The sequence below is a fragment of the Lontra canadensis genome, unplaced genomic scaffold (genome assembly GCF_010015895.1).
Source record: "Lontra canadensis isolate GAN:19392208 unplaced genomic scaffold, GSC_riverotter_1.0 scaffold15, whole genome shotgun sequence".
NCBI classification, from domain to species: domain Eukaryota; kingdom Metazoa; phylum Chordata; class Mammalia; order Carnivora; family Mustelidae; genus Lontra; species Lontra canadensis.
In genome coordinates, this window is record NW_022631009.1 from 120,424 (window position 1) to 134,083 (window position 13,660).

The window sequence follows — 13,660 nt, forward strand, 5'->3', positions numbered from 1 at the left end:
GATGATGAGATTGGTGTTTTTTCAGTGGCTTAATAATTATGGGCAGTTCTTTTTCAAGGACTTCCTTGAAATGAGTTCTAGTGTGTTTGAGTAATCATAGCAGAATAGACATAGAGTATATAGCCTTTTCAATGTGGATATTTTATTTTACTTTTTTATTTTTTTTTTAAGATTTTATTTATTTATTTGACAGAGAGAGATCACAAGTAGGCAGAGAGGCAGGCAGAGAGAGAGGAGGAAGCAGGCTCTCCATGGAGCAGAGAGCCTGATGTGGGCCCCGATCCCAGGACCCTGGGATCATGACCTGAGCTGAAGGCAGAGGCTTTAACCCACTGAGCCACCCAGGCGCCCCTCAATGTGGATATTTTAAATCTTAATCCTCTAGCTGTTAGTATGTTTTGTTTGGGTTCGGAATTGTTTTATTTTTCTTCTATCATTTCTTTTAAAGGACACTAAAGGGGGACAGGTACTTGTTTACATATCAGATTTGGGTTCTTGTTCTGGCTCTTATAATAATTAGGTACGTTGATATTTTAAAAAATTCCTTCACCTCTCTTGGCTTCATTTTCCTTACTATCAGTGAGTAAATTATTCTAGCTCAGAGATAGACAAACTTTTTCTGTAAAGGGACAGATGGTAAATATTTAGTGATAACAGTCTCTGTCCCAGCTACTCAACCCTGTTAGAAAAGCCACATTGACACACATGTACAGTGGGCATGGTTGTGTTCTAATTAGACTTTTTACCCGTAGGGCAGATTGGGCCTATCCATGGCAGTTTGCAACTCCCAGATTACTGAGGTCCCTTCCAGCTTTTACATTCTAGGACTGTTGTGCCAAACTAATTTAGTGCAAAGGATCCTGCTGAGGATCCTTTGAAATACTCCATTTGAAAAGTAATTCTTTTTTTTTTTTTTTTTTTTTTTTTTTGAGAGTAGAAGTGGTAGCATCTTTTAGAGCAGAGCCAATAAACCAGAGTTGGTGATTATGTTTTAGCAAATATGTCCTGCCTAATGTGTACTTTAAACACAGTGTCTGTGAACCATGTAATAGTTACTAAACTTTTCATTCTAGAAATGTGTGTTCTGCGAATGACTCGAGCCAGACGTTCCCAAGTAGAACAGCAGCAGCTCATCAGTGTTGAAAAGGCTTTGGCAATTCTTTCCCAGCCTACACCCTCACTTGTTGTGGACCATGAACGACTAAAAGTATGTGAATTGAAATTGTAATGCTTTCATTATGCAGATTAATAACCCACCAAAAATGAATTTGGGATAGAACGTTTTATCAATCTGACATGCAGTAAATAATGATCTTTAATAAAAGGATGAACTTGGTATAGAATCATTTTCATAAAAGCAGTGTTTGGAGATGTCTAATGTGTTGATATTCTGGTTTTTAACATACTTATCTGCATTACTGATCCTGTACATTTTTTTAAATTAATTTCTTTAGAGATAGAGGGTGAGCATGGTGGGTGGGGAGAGGGAGAGAATCTCAGGCAGACTCCCCACTGAGCATGGAGCCCGTCGCAGGGCTCATTCTCACAGTCTGTGAGATCCTGACCTGAGCCAAAACCAGAGTCAGATGCCCAACCAACTGAGCCACCCAAGTGCCCATATGCATTGTTTTTTGACCATCACCAGTGACGATTTAGCTGGTTTTTACTCAGTCATAATGGCTTTTGTTTTGTTTTGTTTTGTTTTGTTTTTGTTAACTGAGAGGTAATGGCATATCCTTGTAGGCCCAGACTTAAGGAATCACAGAAATCTAGTGAGTCCATTTCAGTCCTTAAACACTGAGCAGATGGAGTTTTATAAAGTTCTTATAAAGATGGTTCTTTATAAGAAAAAGAACCAGGATGCCTGCGTGGCACAGTCTGCTAAGTGTCCACTCTGAGTTTTGGCTTAGGACATGATCTTCGGGTCCTGAGATAGAGCCCCATGTCAAGCCCCACCTTGGGCTCTGCATTCAGCAGCGAGTCTACCTAAGTCTCTCTCCCTCCCCTTGTGCCCCTCACTCACTCATTCACTCTCTCTCACTCTCTCTTTCTCTAAAATAGATAAATAAGTCCTTAAAAAAAAAAAAAGGAGTAATAAGGTGGCTCATCATTTATGTACTACCTCCTTTGTTTCACATTATAATGTAATTGCATTGCCATAAAATACCCTGCAAAAATGTTGCTTTTTTTCTTATTAATCTAGTTTGAGCTTATATTTTAATTTGTCTCTAGAGATTTATGGCTAAAATTGAGATTGGCTACCTCCTCGGCTATAGTCTTTAGGTGGGAGTTACCTAGGGCAGAGATCCGGACCACAGGATGATGGTTGAGTTAGCTACAGCTAAGTGTCAGAGGTCACCATGTCTCATCAAATAAATGGTCTGCCCTCTCTCTGGTTTATGCTAAAAGTTGCCCAAATCTTCAAAATTAAAATATCTCGTGGAATTTATCTCTCACATGTGTAAAAACTCATGTTTTCTTTTAGAATCTTTTGAAGACTATTGTGAAAAAAAGTCAAGAATACAATATTTTTCAGTTGGAAAATTTATACGCAGTTATCAGCCAGTGTATTTACCAGCATCGCATGGACTATGACAAAACGACACTTACCCAGGTAAGGTGATCTATATAAGAAATTACAAAATTATTAGAATTTTTAAAGACCATTTTTTAATATATGGACTATGGATTATTTCTAGATACAACTAAGTTCTGTACTTTTTAAAATCTAGCACTTCACTATGTTATGTTTCTTCAATAAACATTGGAACTATCGTATCAGTAGACTATGAAAAGATCTGTTTTGTGTGTGTGTTAATGAAGACACACACCTCTTTCAGGGTAGACTTAAGACAGACCTATGTCTCTTTACTTAATCTTGCTTTGTAGTGGACATTAATACTAATTTTTAAAAACAGATATTGGATAATAACAGTATAGTATAATATGTCTGTAACAATGTAGCATAACCTATCTATAATATGTTTACTATGATACTATAGTATAATGTATTAGTAGGTACCTACTAATGTACCTACTAGTATATACATAGTAATTATTATACCTACTAAGTATACTGTAGAACCTACATGGTACGATAGGTATGTAATATTAACACCTATAAATACAAAATATTAGTATCTAGAAAAACACGAGTGCCTTGATTATAACTATTTGAACTTAAGATGAATGCATCTCAGACTTATTTCAAAGGAATTTAAATAATCAAGTCCCATTGGTGATACCAGTTTATGTGATAGTCATAAATACTGACCTAAATTTCTATTTTAACTCTCAGATATATACATGGGTTAATATTCTTGAGGTTGTTGATGTAAAAAAAAAAAATAGCAGTAGAATAATGTTTCTTTAACTTTTTTCATACTGAAAGTTACTGTTTTTCCTTTTTACCCTTTCTCCAGAAAATGGAGCAGGAGGTAGAAAACTTCAGTTGTTCCAGATCATGATGTCCTGGTATTGAATATTCTTTATATTCAGTTGCTATTTAAGTCACCGTTGTCATGTCCGTATAACTGATGGAAGATGAAATCCTGCATCTTTAAGGAAAAGATTAAAATAGTAAATAAAAATATTTAAACTTTCCTGGTATTTATGTACATGTGTAAGATAGATTACAGTTATAGCTGATAAATATTGGAAGTTTGATTAAACAAGGCACTGTAGTAATAGTAATTCTGTAGCGTATTGGTAGTTGAAATGTATGGCCAGCTCTTAATAAAAGTTATTTTGCTAACTGATATTTTATGGCACTTAAGAGTAATTAGTGACATTGACATTTTTTTGTTTTAAGCACTTTTAAGGTTTTTCCTTCCTAAAAATATTGTCTTGTATCAGACTAAAAACTGACTGAAGTATCGTGTCTTTGTGTCTTTGCCAACCTTTCGTCCTTTTTTTCAGTGTCCATCTCCCCATTTGCTTTTACTTTCTCTCCCCATTTACTTAAAAGCCAGGGTTCAAGTCATCTGTGGGAAGGCCCCTGAACAACTTGTGTACTTGAATGTCAAAATTCAGATAAAAATTTTTATGATTCTAATTTGGGTTAATAAAGATTTTAAATATTTTTTGGTTTATTTTTGTGATTCTACATGCAGCAAATATATTAATAACTATTTTGTTAAATATCTTTTTAATAGCACAAAGGTTTTATATTTGAAAATTATATCTTTCTAAATTTGTGTTTAGGTTATATTCTATAGATAGCTTTTATATATAATTATATAAATATAAATATTTTAAATTTTGTATTAATGATACCAAAAATACATTTCTTCCTTAAAGCAATAAAGTCATTCACTGCCATGCATATTCTGTTGTTTTGTTTTTTCACAGAGATATTCTAATACTAGTTTGTAAAATAGTTGGAAACTTCCTTCAAAGGGAATAGGAGATAACGATCTCATATGAGAGATTCTGGATTCTAACACTGTTTCAGAGTTGAGCTGCCTTTTGTTGTTTATCTGGATATTGTATTTAAAGCCTTATAGAACCTAGTAATTTAGATACCTTAATTAATAGATATCCTCTTACATAATGCATAAAGCAATGGAGTACTATAAAACCTTAAAGTGTGTATTTCTGTACTTACGTATACACACATACTCATTTTTATTGAAGATTATAACTCCAGATACATCTTTTGTAACTAGGCTTTTATTTTGTATGTACAGCTTCTGTAATAAATTTTAAAAGTGAGAATTGCTTCTCAAACTTGTTTCTTTTTTTTTTTTTTTTTAAGATTTTTTAATTTATTTGACAGAGACATCACAAGTAGGCAGAGAGGCAGGCAGATAGATAGGGAGGGATGCAGGCTCCCCACCGAGGAGAAAGCCCGATTCGGGCCTCGATCCCAGGACCCTGAGATCACGACCTGAGCAGAAGGCAGTGGCTTAACCCACTGAGCCACCCAGGTTCCCTCAAACTTGTTTCTATTTCTTCATTATTTTAAAATATCCCAAAGATAACCCAGTGCAAAACAAATACAAAATCTGTTTTGTTACTGTGCATAGTTTAAAATGCTGTTGACACTGGAATGTTCATATGTGTATGTTCATTAGCTACAAAGACGAGTGTGCTCCTGTACTTCATGATGTACTATCTACAGACATGGAAGTAGTATTTATATATTTCCTATGTAGACTTTAAAAATCATGCTGAAATTGCAGGCTGAGAATGTTTAACATTTTTTGCATAAAAGTGCAATCAGTCTATAGTACTTAAGGCAAGAAAAAGAGATAAGAGGCATCTAAATTGGAAAGAATGAAGTAAAGCTATTCATGAGTGGCATGATCTTATGTGTACAAAAATGGATTTTATGTGTACAAAATCCTAAAGAATTCACAAAATATCTATTAGAACTAATAAATTCAATAACGTGGCAGGATATAAGATCAGCATAAAAATCCATTGTATTTCTGTACAATAGCAATAAACAAAAAGAAAATTAAGAGAGTAATTCCTTTTACAATAGCATCTAAGATGATAAAACATCTTAGAGTAAATTTAACCAAGGAAGTCTAAGACTTGTACACTAATGGTACCAAGTGTTGCTGAATGAAATTAAGACCTCAAGAAATGAAAAGACATCCTGTATTCACGTATTAGAAGACTTAATGTTATCCCAATGGTAATATCCACCAAAGCAATCTGCAGATTCAATGTAATACCTATCAAAATAGCAGTGGCTTTTTTTTGCAGATTTGGAAAAGTCAGTATCATAATGGAATTGCAAGGGACCCTGAATAGCCAAAACAATCCTGAAAAAGAAGAGAAAGTTAGTAGACTCATACTTCCCAATTCTAAAAGTTACACAAGTTACATCAATAAAACAGTGTTGTATTGGCATAGAGGATAGATACAAGATCAATAGAATTGAGAGTCCAGAAATAAATCCATTAATCTATGGTCAATTGATTATTTAGTATATGTGCTGCCGAAGCGAGCACGGTCAATTGATTTTTTAAAATAATGTCCAAGACCATTCAATGGGAGAAGAATAGCGTCTTCAACAAACGGTGTGCTGGGAAAGCTGGCTAGCCACACACAAAAGAATGCCGTTGGACCTCTGCCTCACACCATGTACAAAAATGAACACAAACGGATCAAAGACCTAAATTTAAGAGCTAAAACTATAAAATCTTTAGAAGAAAACAAGGACAAATCTTTCTGACTTTGAATTTGGCAATGATTTCTAAATGTGGCAAAAAAAAAAAAAAAAAACCACTAGCAACAAAAGGAAAAGTAGATAAGACTTCATCAAAATGAAAAGCCCTCTTTTCTCTTTTATAAATACTGTCAAAGGACTATTAAAGCTCAACAACCAAAAGGTAACTCACTAATAGGGTTGTTTTTGATGAGTTAACAATTTTGAGGTATTTGGAAGACACCTCTCTGTTGAAATTAGTCTGTTTTTCTCATGATTCGAGTGGGATTTTGGGTTTGGGGGAGGAAGACAACAGAACTGAAGTGGTTCTATCAGGTCACATACTGCCAATGTGATTTATGGCTGTTGACTGCCCTTGATCACCTGGCAGAACTAGTTTTTCTCCGGTTTCGCCACTGTAAAATCTCTTTTCCTTCCCTCTCAGTACCATACTCTGGAAGATCACTGTGCACAGCCTACTCATAAGCATGGGGAAGCTTTTCTGCTCCCCCTTCTGCCTTTTTAAAAATCTGATTTTATCAGGGATCCTGATAGGTATACACTGTGGGATTAATTGAGGGTATATCAGATTTACTTGTCTTCTCCCCACTACCCTCTCAACCACACATACACAGTACTTCTTTGCAATTGAGTCCCACTTCTTGCCAAAGGATATTGTGGGGCTAAAAATTCACTCTGTATTAGGACATGGAGGCAAAGATAGTCAGTTGGCCTCCTAATATCCATTCTCTCATTCCTTAGAGCAATACCCTCAGCAACCTGTCCTGCTGGAAAATTAGATTTTCTTCCATTGCAGCAAAATGTGGCTATGAGACCACAGGAGATACAAAGGGAAGTGTGCACTTCCTGCTGAGATGGAAGGGGGTGAGAACACTTTCCATCTTTCTGTGCTTTCTTTTACCTGCTGCCTAGTGTGTGTGTGTGTGTGTGTGTGTGTGTGTGTGTATTTCGTGTGTGTGTGTGTGTGTGTGTGTATAAAATGGCTGGAACTCCAGAAGCTGTCTTGGACTATGAGGTGACCTTAAAGATGGAACCCATGCCCTACTTCATAAAAGTATACAAAGAAAGAACCTGGCTTATAATAACTTCAGGGGATTGTGATTCAAGTGCTTAACTGTCTGGACTTCTTAATTGAAAGACACTTTCTTGTTTAAACTGGTGTTAGGTGGGTCTCTATTATTGATAACGGAATGCAATTCTTAGCCAGCAAAGGCATATAGGATACATAAAGAATTGGGGACATCGATATTTTCGATGCTTAAGGTCTTGAAAGGTCTTATTCAGGACTTGCTGCTCATAGGAAGTGAAAGCTAAAAAAATAGAGCCAGTGAGTCCTTGAGTACACAGGTGGCATGATCAAATGAACTTGAAAGATTTTCTTAGACGATCCAGAAAAGTGACAGGCTAGAGGCAAGAGAGTCTAAAAGAAGCTCTCAGAGGCAAAAGAAGGCTTAGGCCTTATCGGGTAATACGGCACACATTAAAGATAATTCCATAGTTGTAAAGATGAACTCCCAGGGAATTTTTTTGAGGATATTGACAGTAATAGCTGTCAGTTTTAGGGATGTGTTGAATACAGTAGGAAATAACTTGGTTTTCAGGTAACATAGGGATGCCAAGGAGGCAGAAAGGAATACAGCCTTTGTAGTCCCTGCTTGTCACATAACTTTTGTGAAAAGCAGCCACCCAAAAGACCTCTTCATCCTAATCCCTGGAATCTGTAAATGTTTCCTTCTCTGAAACAAAAAGGAGGGGGTCTTTCGATGTGATTAAGGATCTTGAGATGTGGAGATGGTCCTGGATTATTTGTGTTGAACCTTAAATGCAATCATGTATCTTTATGGAAGGGAGAACAGAGGGAGAGTTTAGAAGATCTTAGAAGATGTGACCACCAAGTCAAAGACTGGCATCATGCGGCCACAAGCCAAGAAAATGCTGGCAGCCTGTCGCCGCCAGGAGCGGGAAGAAGCAATGAGCAGATTCTCCAGTCGTTCCTTCAGAGGAATGCAGCCCTGCCAGCACTCTGATTTGAGCCTGGTGGTCCTGATTTTGGATTTCTGGCCTTCAGCATTGGAGGGGTGATGTAATTGTCCATAAGGAATGATGGTGACAACCTATTTCCTTGAGATGAGTTTTCCCCAGGAAATAAGTTTGTCATATGCGAGTAAGATGGGGAAGGAAAGAAGAAGGGTTCTGAATCAATTTTATCAATCTCGCCTTGGAGGAGTGCTATAAGTTTCAAAGCAAAAAGAATAGTTTCTGCTTTCTTTGGGGTTTTGGTCAGGGGTTAGGGCATGTTTGGAACAGGGCATACATAACAGGTTGCAAAAATACTTTACTCTTAAATGAGGGGACCAATGATGGCCATTTCACTGAATCACATATGGATTTCTTTGTCATCTCAGCACCATCCCATGCCACAGAGCACATCTTTCCTGAAACCGTTTTTGTTTTTGTTTTTCCTGCCTGCTGTAACACTACACTCATATGGTTTTCCCTCCAGATTCCAGGACTGCTTTTTTATTTATTTTGCCTTTTGCCTTTTTGATGGCCCTTCTCTATCCTTGACCTTCATATTGTTCTCCAGAGCTTGGTCCTCAGCTCCCTTCTCACTCTACACTCCTTCCTGGCTCTTAAGGCTTTAAATATTACCTGTATTTCAACAACTCCCAAGTGTGTATCTCCAGTCCATAATCACTTGCCTGAACTATAGACTAACAACATACCTTGATCTTTCCCTGAAATCCACTGTTCCTTCAGAATTCCCATTATCAATAAAATGCCACTACCATCCTTCCAAATGCTAAAGCCAGAAACCTAAAGCTTCCTTCTTCAGTTTCCAGTCCATCACCAAGTCCTGATTTTCTGCCTCCCACATAACTCTCAATTCTCTCTGTTTCTTCCACTAGCTCTCTCAACTCACAGTCACGTGACGATGCTACTGCAAGAGCTTCTTGGTTGGCCCTGCTTCCCTTCTTGCCCCTACCAGCCATTCTCCATTCAGTAGTCCAAATGTTCTTTTAAGGATCTTAGATCTGGGATATCATTTGCTCCTACTCATTAGGGCTTTCCATCGCAGTTCCTTATGGCTCCTGCCTACCTCTCAGCTTCATCTCCCCACTCTTTTGGTCTACAATACTCCAGCCACCCTTAGCCTTTTTTCAGTTATTTTTTCCCACCTCTGGGCTTTTTCATATGCTATTCCGTTTGTCTAGAATGCCCTTCCCTCCACCACTGCATGTCTAACTCCTACTCCTATCCTCCATTTCTCAGCATAAAAGTCATCATCTTAGAGAAGTTTTCCTGATGCCCCTTCAATGTAAATGAGATTTCCTATTTTAATCTTCCATTTTTAATCCCCAATATTCCTACATGACATTTTTCACAATTTGTAACTATATATTTTACAGTGTTTACTTAACATTTGTCTCACCATGAGATTATAGGCTTTTTAAGTCAAGAACTATTTGTTTTGTTTTATGATTTTTTATGTGTGTACATATATATATATATATTTTTTTTAAGATAATATTTATTTAACAGAGAGAGAGCAGCAGCAGCAGAGAGGGAAAGGGAGAAACAGACACCCTACTGAGAATGGAACCCGATGCAGGACTCGATCCCAGGATCCTGTGATCATGACCCAAGTCAAAGGCAGACACTTAATTGACTGAACCACCAGGCGCCCCTATTTTGTTTTATGATCATAGATCCAGCACTTACATAATGTGCACAGCTGACACTAAATAAATATCAGTTGAGTTGACCAAATGCCTGGGTGATGGAAAAGGAAATCTGGAGATAAGGAGCAGAATAGGAAGATCTGAAGTTGACAGAAAATGGAGGCCCGTGGGGGTTACAGTGAAGGGAACCCCATACCTCAGAAAAAGTAGGGTCTAGCTAACAGCATCTAAGTTTTTAAAAGATACAAAATCTTCTTGATTATATTTTTAGAAGCTGCTTCTCTTAGATTTATACAGCTCCAGGACTATAAAAGAACAGATTTGGGGGCACCTAAGTGGCTCAGTTGGTTGAGCAACCCAACTCCTGGTTTTGGCTCAGGTCATGATCTCAAGGTCATGGGATCAAGCCCGCAATGGGCTCTGCACTGGGTGAGGAGTGTGCTTGAGGATTCTCTCTCATTCTCTCTCTGCACCCCCCACCCCAGTCGCTTGCCCATGTTCTCTCTCTCCCTCTTAAATGAATAAATAAATCTTAAAAAGTGAAAAGAGATTTTCACTTCAATGTGCTAACAGTTCATTGTCCACAGAGCGGGCATTCTCATGAAACTGAAACCCATCTAAGGACTGTATCTCAGCTTTGCAACCAGTGTCCAGGTCATCAGCACAATGACTGTGGAGCGACTGGAAGGCTGTGGGGTTTTTCATTTTTTGTTTTTCACTAGCTCTGGAGTATTTACATATATAAAAATATTTACATATTTAATAAAAGTTATATTCATGCATGAGAAGATATCATTTATATGTAATTAAATTGTTTCATGTGTATTTTAAAATTATGTTTATATGTAAATGTTGATGAGAGAGCAGGATCAAAGTTTTGAATTAAGAACAGATGGATTTTACTGGCTGAGATTGTTTTGGTTGCAAGCAACAGAAATTCTCTCTGGCTAACTTTAGCAAAAAGGCATATTTTTAAAATGTTTTAAGTTACCTCACGGATGGTAAGAACAACCAAAAGTCAGTGGAGAGAATCATGGCTGCTCCAAGCCTTTGCAGGAGTTCTTAAAATAGTCGTTATTAATTAATGTAACACAACAAAGACACCATGCTTACTGATTCCATTTGATTTTTTTAAGGACTTATTTTTTAGAAAGGGAGAGAACACGAACAGGGGGAGGGGTGGGAGCAGAGGGAGAAGCAGACTCCCGGCTGAGTGCAGAGCCAGGAAAAGGGGGGAGGGGCTCAGTCCCATAACCCCAAGATCCTGACCTGAGCCAAAATCAGGAGTCTGATGCTCCACTGACTGAGCCACCGAGGCGCCCCAATTCCATTTCAGATTTCAAAGTGCCCCCCATCAAAGAATTAAATTGGTTTTGATATTCCCCCTAGCTATGGCCAGAGGCCAGGGCCACATGATTCCGACATTGTTAAAATCACCGTTACAAGGAAGGGCAAAACCAGAAGGCACCCCCAAGAGTTGTCTGTCATACAGGTTAACAAAGTCACAATTTACTGACATAATTTCTAATCTGTGTTTGGGTCCATCCTTTGATACATACGGTGAACTTTCATGTTGTATGCAGTATATACCCAGTATCTGATTTAATCCTTACAAAGACCCTAGGAGGTAAAAATCTGTATTATTTTTATTTTACAAATGAAATGGATAGATGAGGTAATCTACTCAATTTCACACACACGTGGCAAAAGCAGGACCCTACTAGGCGTGTGTGATTGAAACCTATTTAAGCACCTCCCCTAACCAGATGCTGTGGTGCCCTATTCCTACAGTCTTGGCACTCAACATTCTGGTGTGTGCCATTGGTAACCTCCTGCCAACACCTGTGACCCCACCTGAAAGTGTCTTCACGGGCCGTGCTGGATGTAGGCTGGGGATGACAGAAAGTACAACATCCCTGGGAATAGCTACCAGAGAGACTGATGAATAATAACACCCTAGCTCCCTTGCCCCTACACTTTGTCGCTAGTCTCCACTGGGCTTGGGCCCTAGATCTTGAAACCACAGTCTCTACTAGTGGCTTCCTTCCCTGTCTTGCTTCTCTCCCCTGTCCGTACTTCTTGGCACCACATCCCAAATAAGCATTTGCTCTTGCATCCTTTATTCAGGGTCTACCTTAGGGAGAACTAAATCTATGACACTCCCTTTATAAAGTAGAAAAGTAGAAAAATATGAAATTCCCTAATATTTTTTGTTTGTTTCTCAGCTAGTATCGAACCTCACAAACCAGCATTAATTTCCTCAGTATTGTGACATCTTAACAATTTTCAAATGCATTCCCATTTCACAGATTGTCTTAATTATTTTGTAGCAATGTTAAATTATGTCTCTATTCTGTTTTCAAGAGGAAAAATCTGGAAGCTTCATGTTTGGGCTATGTAATTTTAGTATGCAAAGGTTGGAAATGAAATCACTACATTTGAGCAGTCAACCCTGCCAACATCCGAGCTCTGGCTGAGAGTCAGAGAACAGCACTTAACATGCAGTGAGAGGGCTCTTGGAATACCACTACCTTCAGACCGCGTGCCAAATCAAAGTGATTTAAACATCCAAAATATATGCGACTAAAACAGTTACTGGATCAAAGAGTGCCAAACATGGGCACCCTGGACATGCAGACATTGTGAGCTACAAATACTGGTTTAAAAGACCATTGTGAAACTTCAACTTGCTTAAAGATTGACTTGGGGGAGAAAAGGAGGGGCCTGTTGCTGTAGATAATGTATTCATGAAATAATTTGGAAACTGATTACGTGTGATGAATCTTAATTGCAGCTATTTACCATGGTGAACATTGAGGAAAATCAGGGTCTTAAAAAAAGACACAAGCTTTTGCCTTAATTATTTAGGAAGAAAAATAAGTTACCCCAATCTTATGTTCTGTAATTATTTTTTTCATTCAATTTACATGTTTTATATTTAGGACCACAACATATGTCTCTCTTCTGTGTCTTCCGCAAATTTTTCCTAAGTCTCCTTCCGCACCCCACTAGGGAGAAAATGTAATTTACCATCATCACTCAAATGAATTGCCTGGTTTCTTCTGAACCTTCACCTCACAGCTGTTGCATGAAATAATAATCACTAAAATACAAGCTAAATGAAAATGTCTATCCAAAATGACAGTTTTCTAATTTCTTACATGAAATAACCTTGCAGGAGAAAAAACAAAGATAACGTATTTTCTTTCATCTAAAAATAGCTAATCTGGAAATACACCAAAATGCTAATAGTGGTTAGGGGAACTATAGATGGGTTCTTACCTCTGTTTTGTTTTTTAAGTTTCTGAAAGTGATTATATTCCTTTGGTAATGAAAATATAAACATTTTAAAGTTGCTTTTAAGCTATAATTCTTAATTATGAAATGTAAGCTATCTAAAGGCAGGCAAAAATAAAAAACCCTTGTGTATCTAAACTGAAAAATTATGTATTTCTTATATTTTTATATTGTCCCTCAACTGTCTTTGGGCAAGTATATCTCAAAAAAGTTATTAAGAGCCTACATATCTCTGCATGATCAGAAAAGAGGCGTGTAACATGCATAACATAAGCATAGCATTATATCACCTTGTCGGCTATAAACGACATACCTCTCATCCAGCATGAAACAGGAAGGAAAGAAATGGAGGTAGGTAATAAATATCTGACAAAACAGCTGAGAAATTAATGAGAAGCCCAAGCTAATTGGTCTATATTTTTAATTTATGACATTCATAATTAAAATGAGATAATGGTATAAAGCACATTACTCATGACAAGACACAAAACCAGTATGT

At 37.4% G+C, this 13,660-nt stretch overlaps 1 protein-coding gene across 2 annotated transcripts in view; it reads left to right on the top strand.

Annotated features, from left to right (window-relative positions):
- ATAD2 (ATPase family AAA domain containing 2) overlaps positions 1-4,081 on the top strand; it is a 66,322-nt gene extending 62,241 nt beyond the window's left edge. For both annotated transcript variants that reach the window (XM_032858387.1, XM_032858388.1), the window contains 3 exons: positions 1,074-1,207; positions 2,486-2,614; positions 3,423-4,081. In XM_032858387.1, coding sequence (XP_032714278.1) covers positions 1,074-1,207; positions 2,486-2,614; positions 3,423-3,467 — 308 coding nt within the window. In that variant the 3' untranslated portion in view covers positions 3,468-4,081. The remainder of the gene's footprint in view (positions 1-1,073; positions 1,208-2,485; positions 2,615-3,422) is intronic.
- Positions 4,082-13,660: the final 9,579 nt, after the last annotated feature.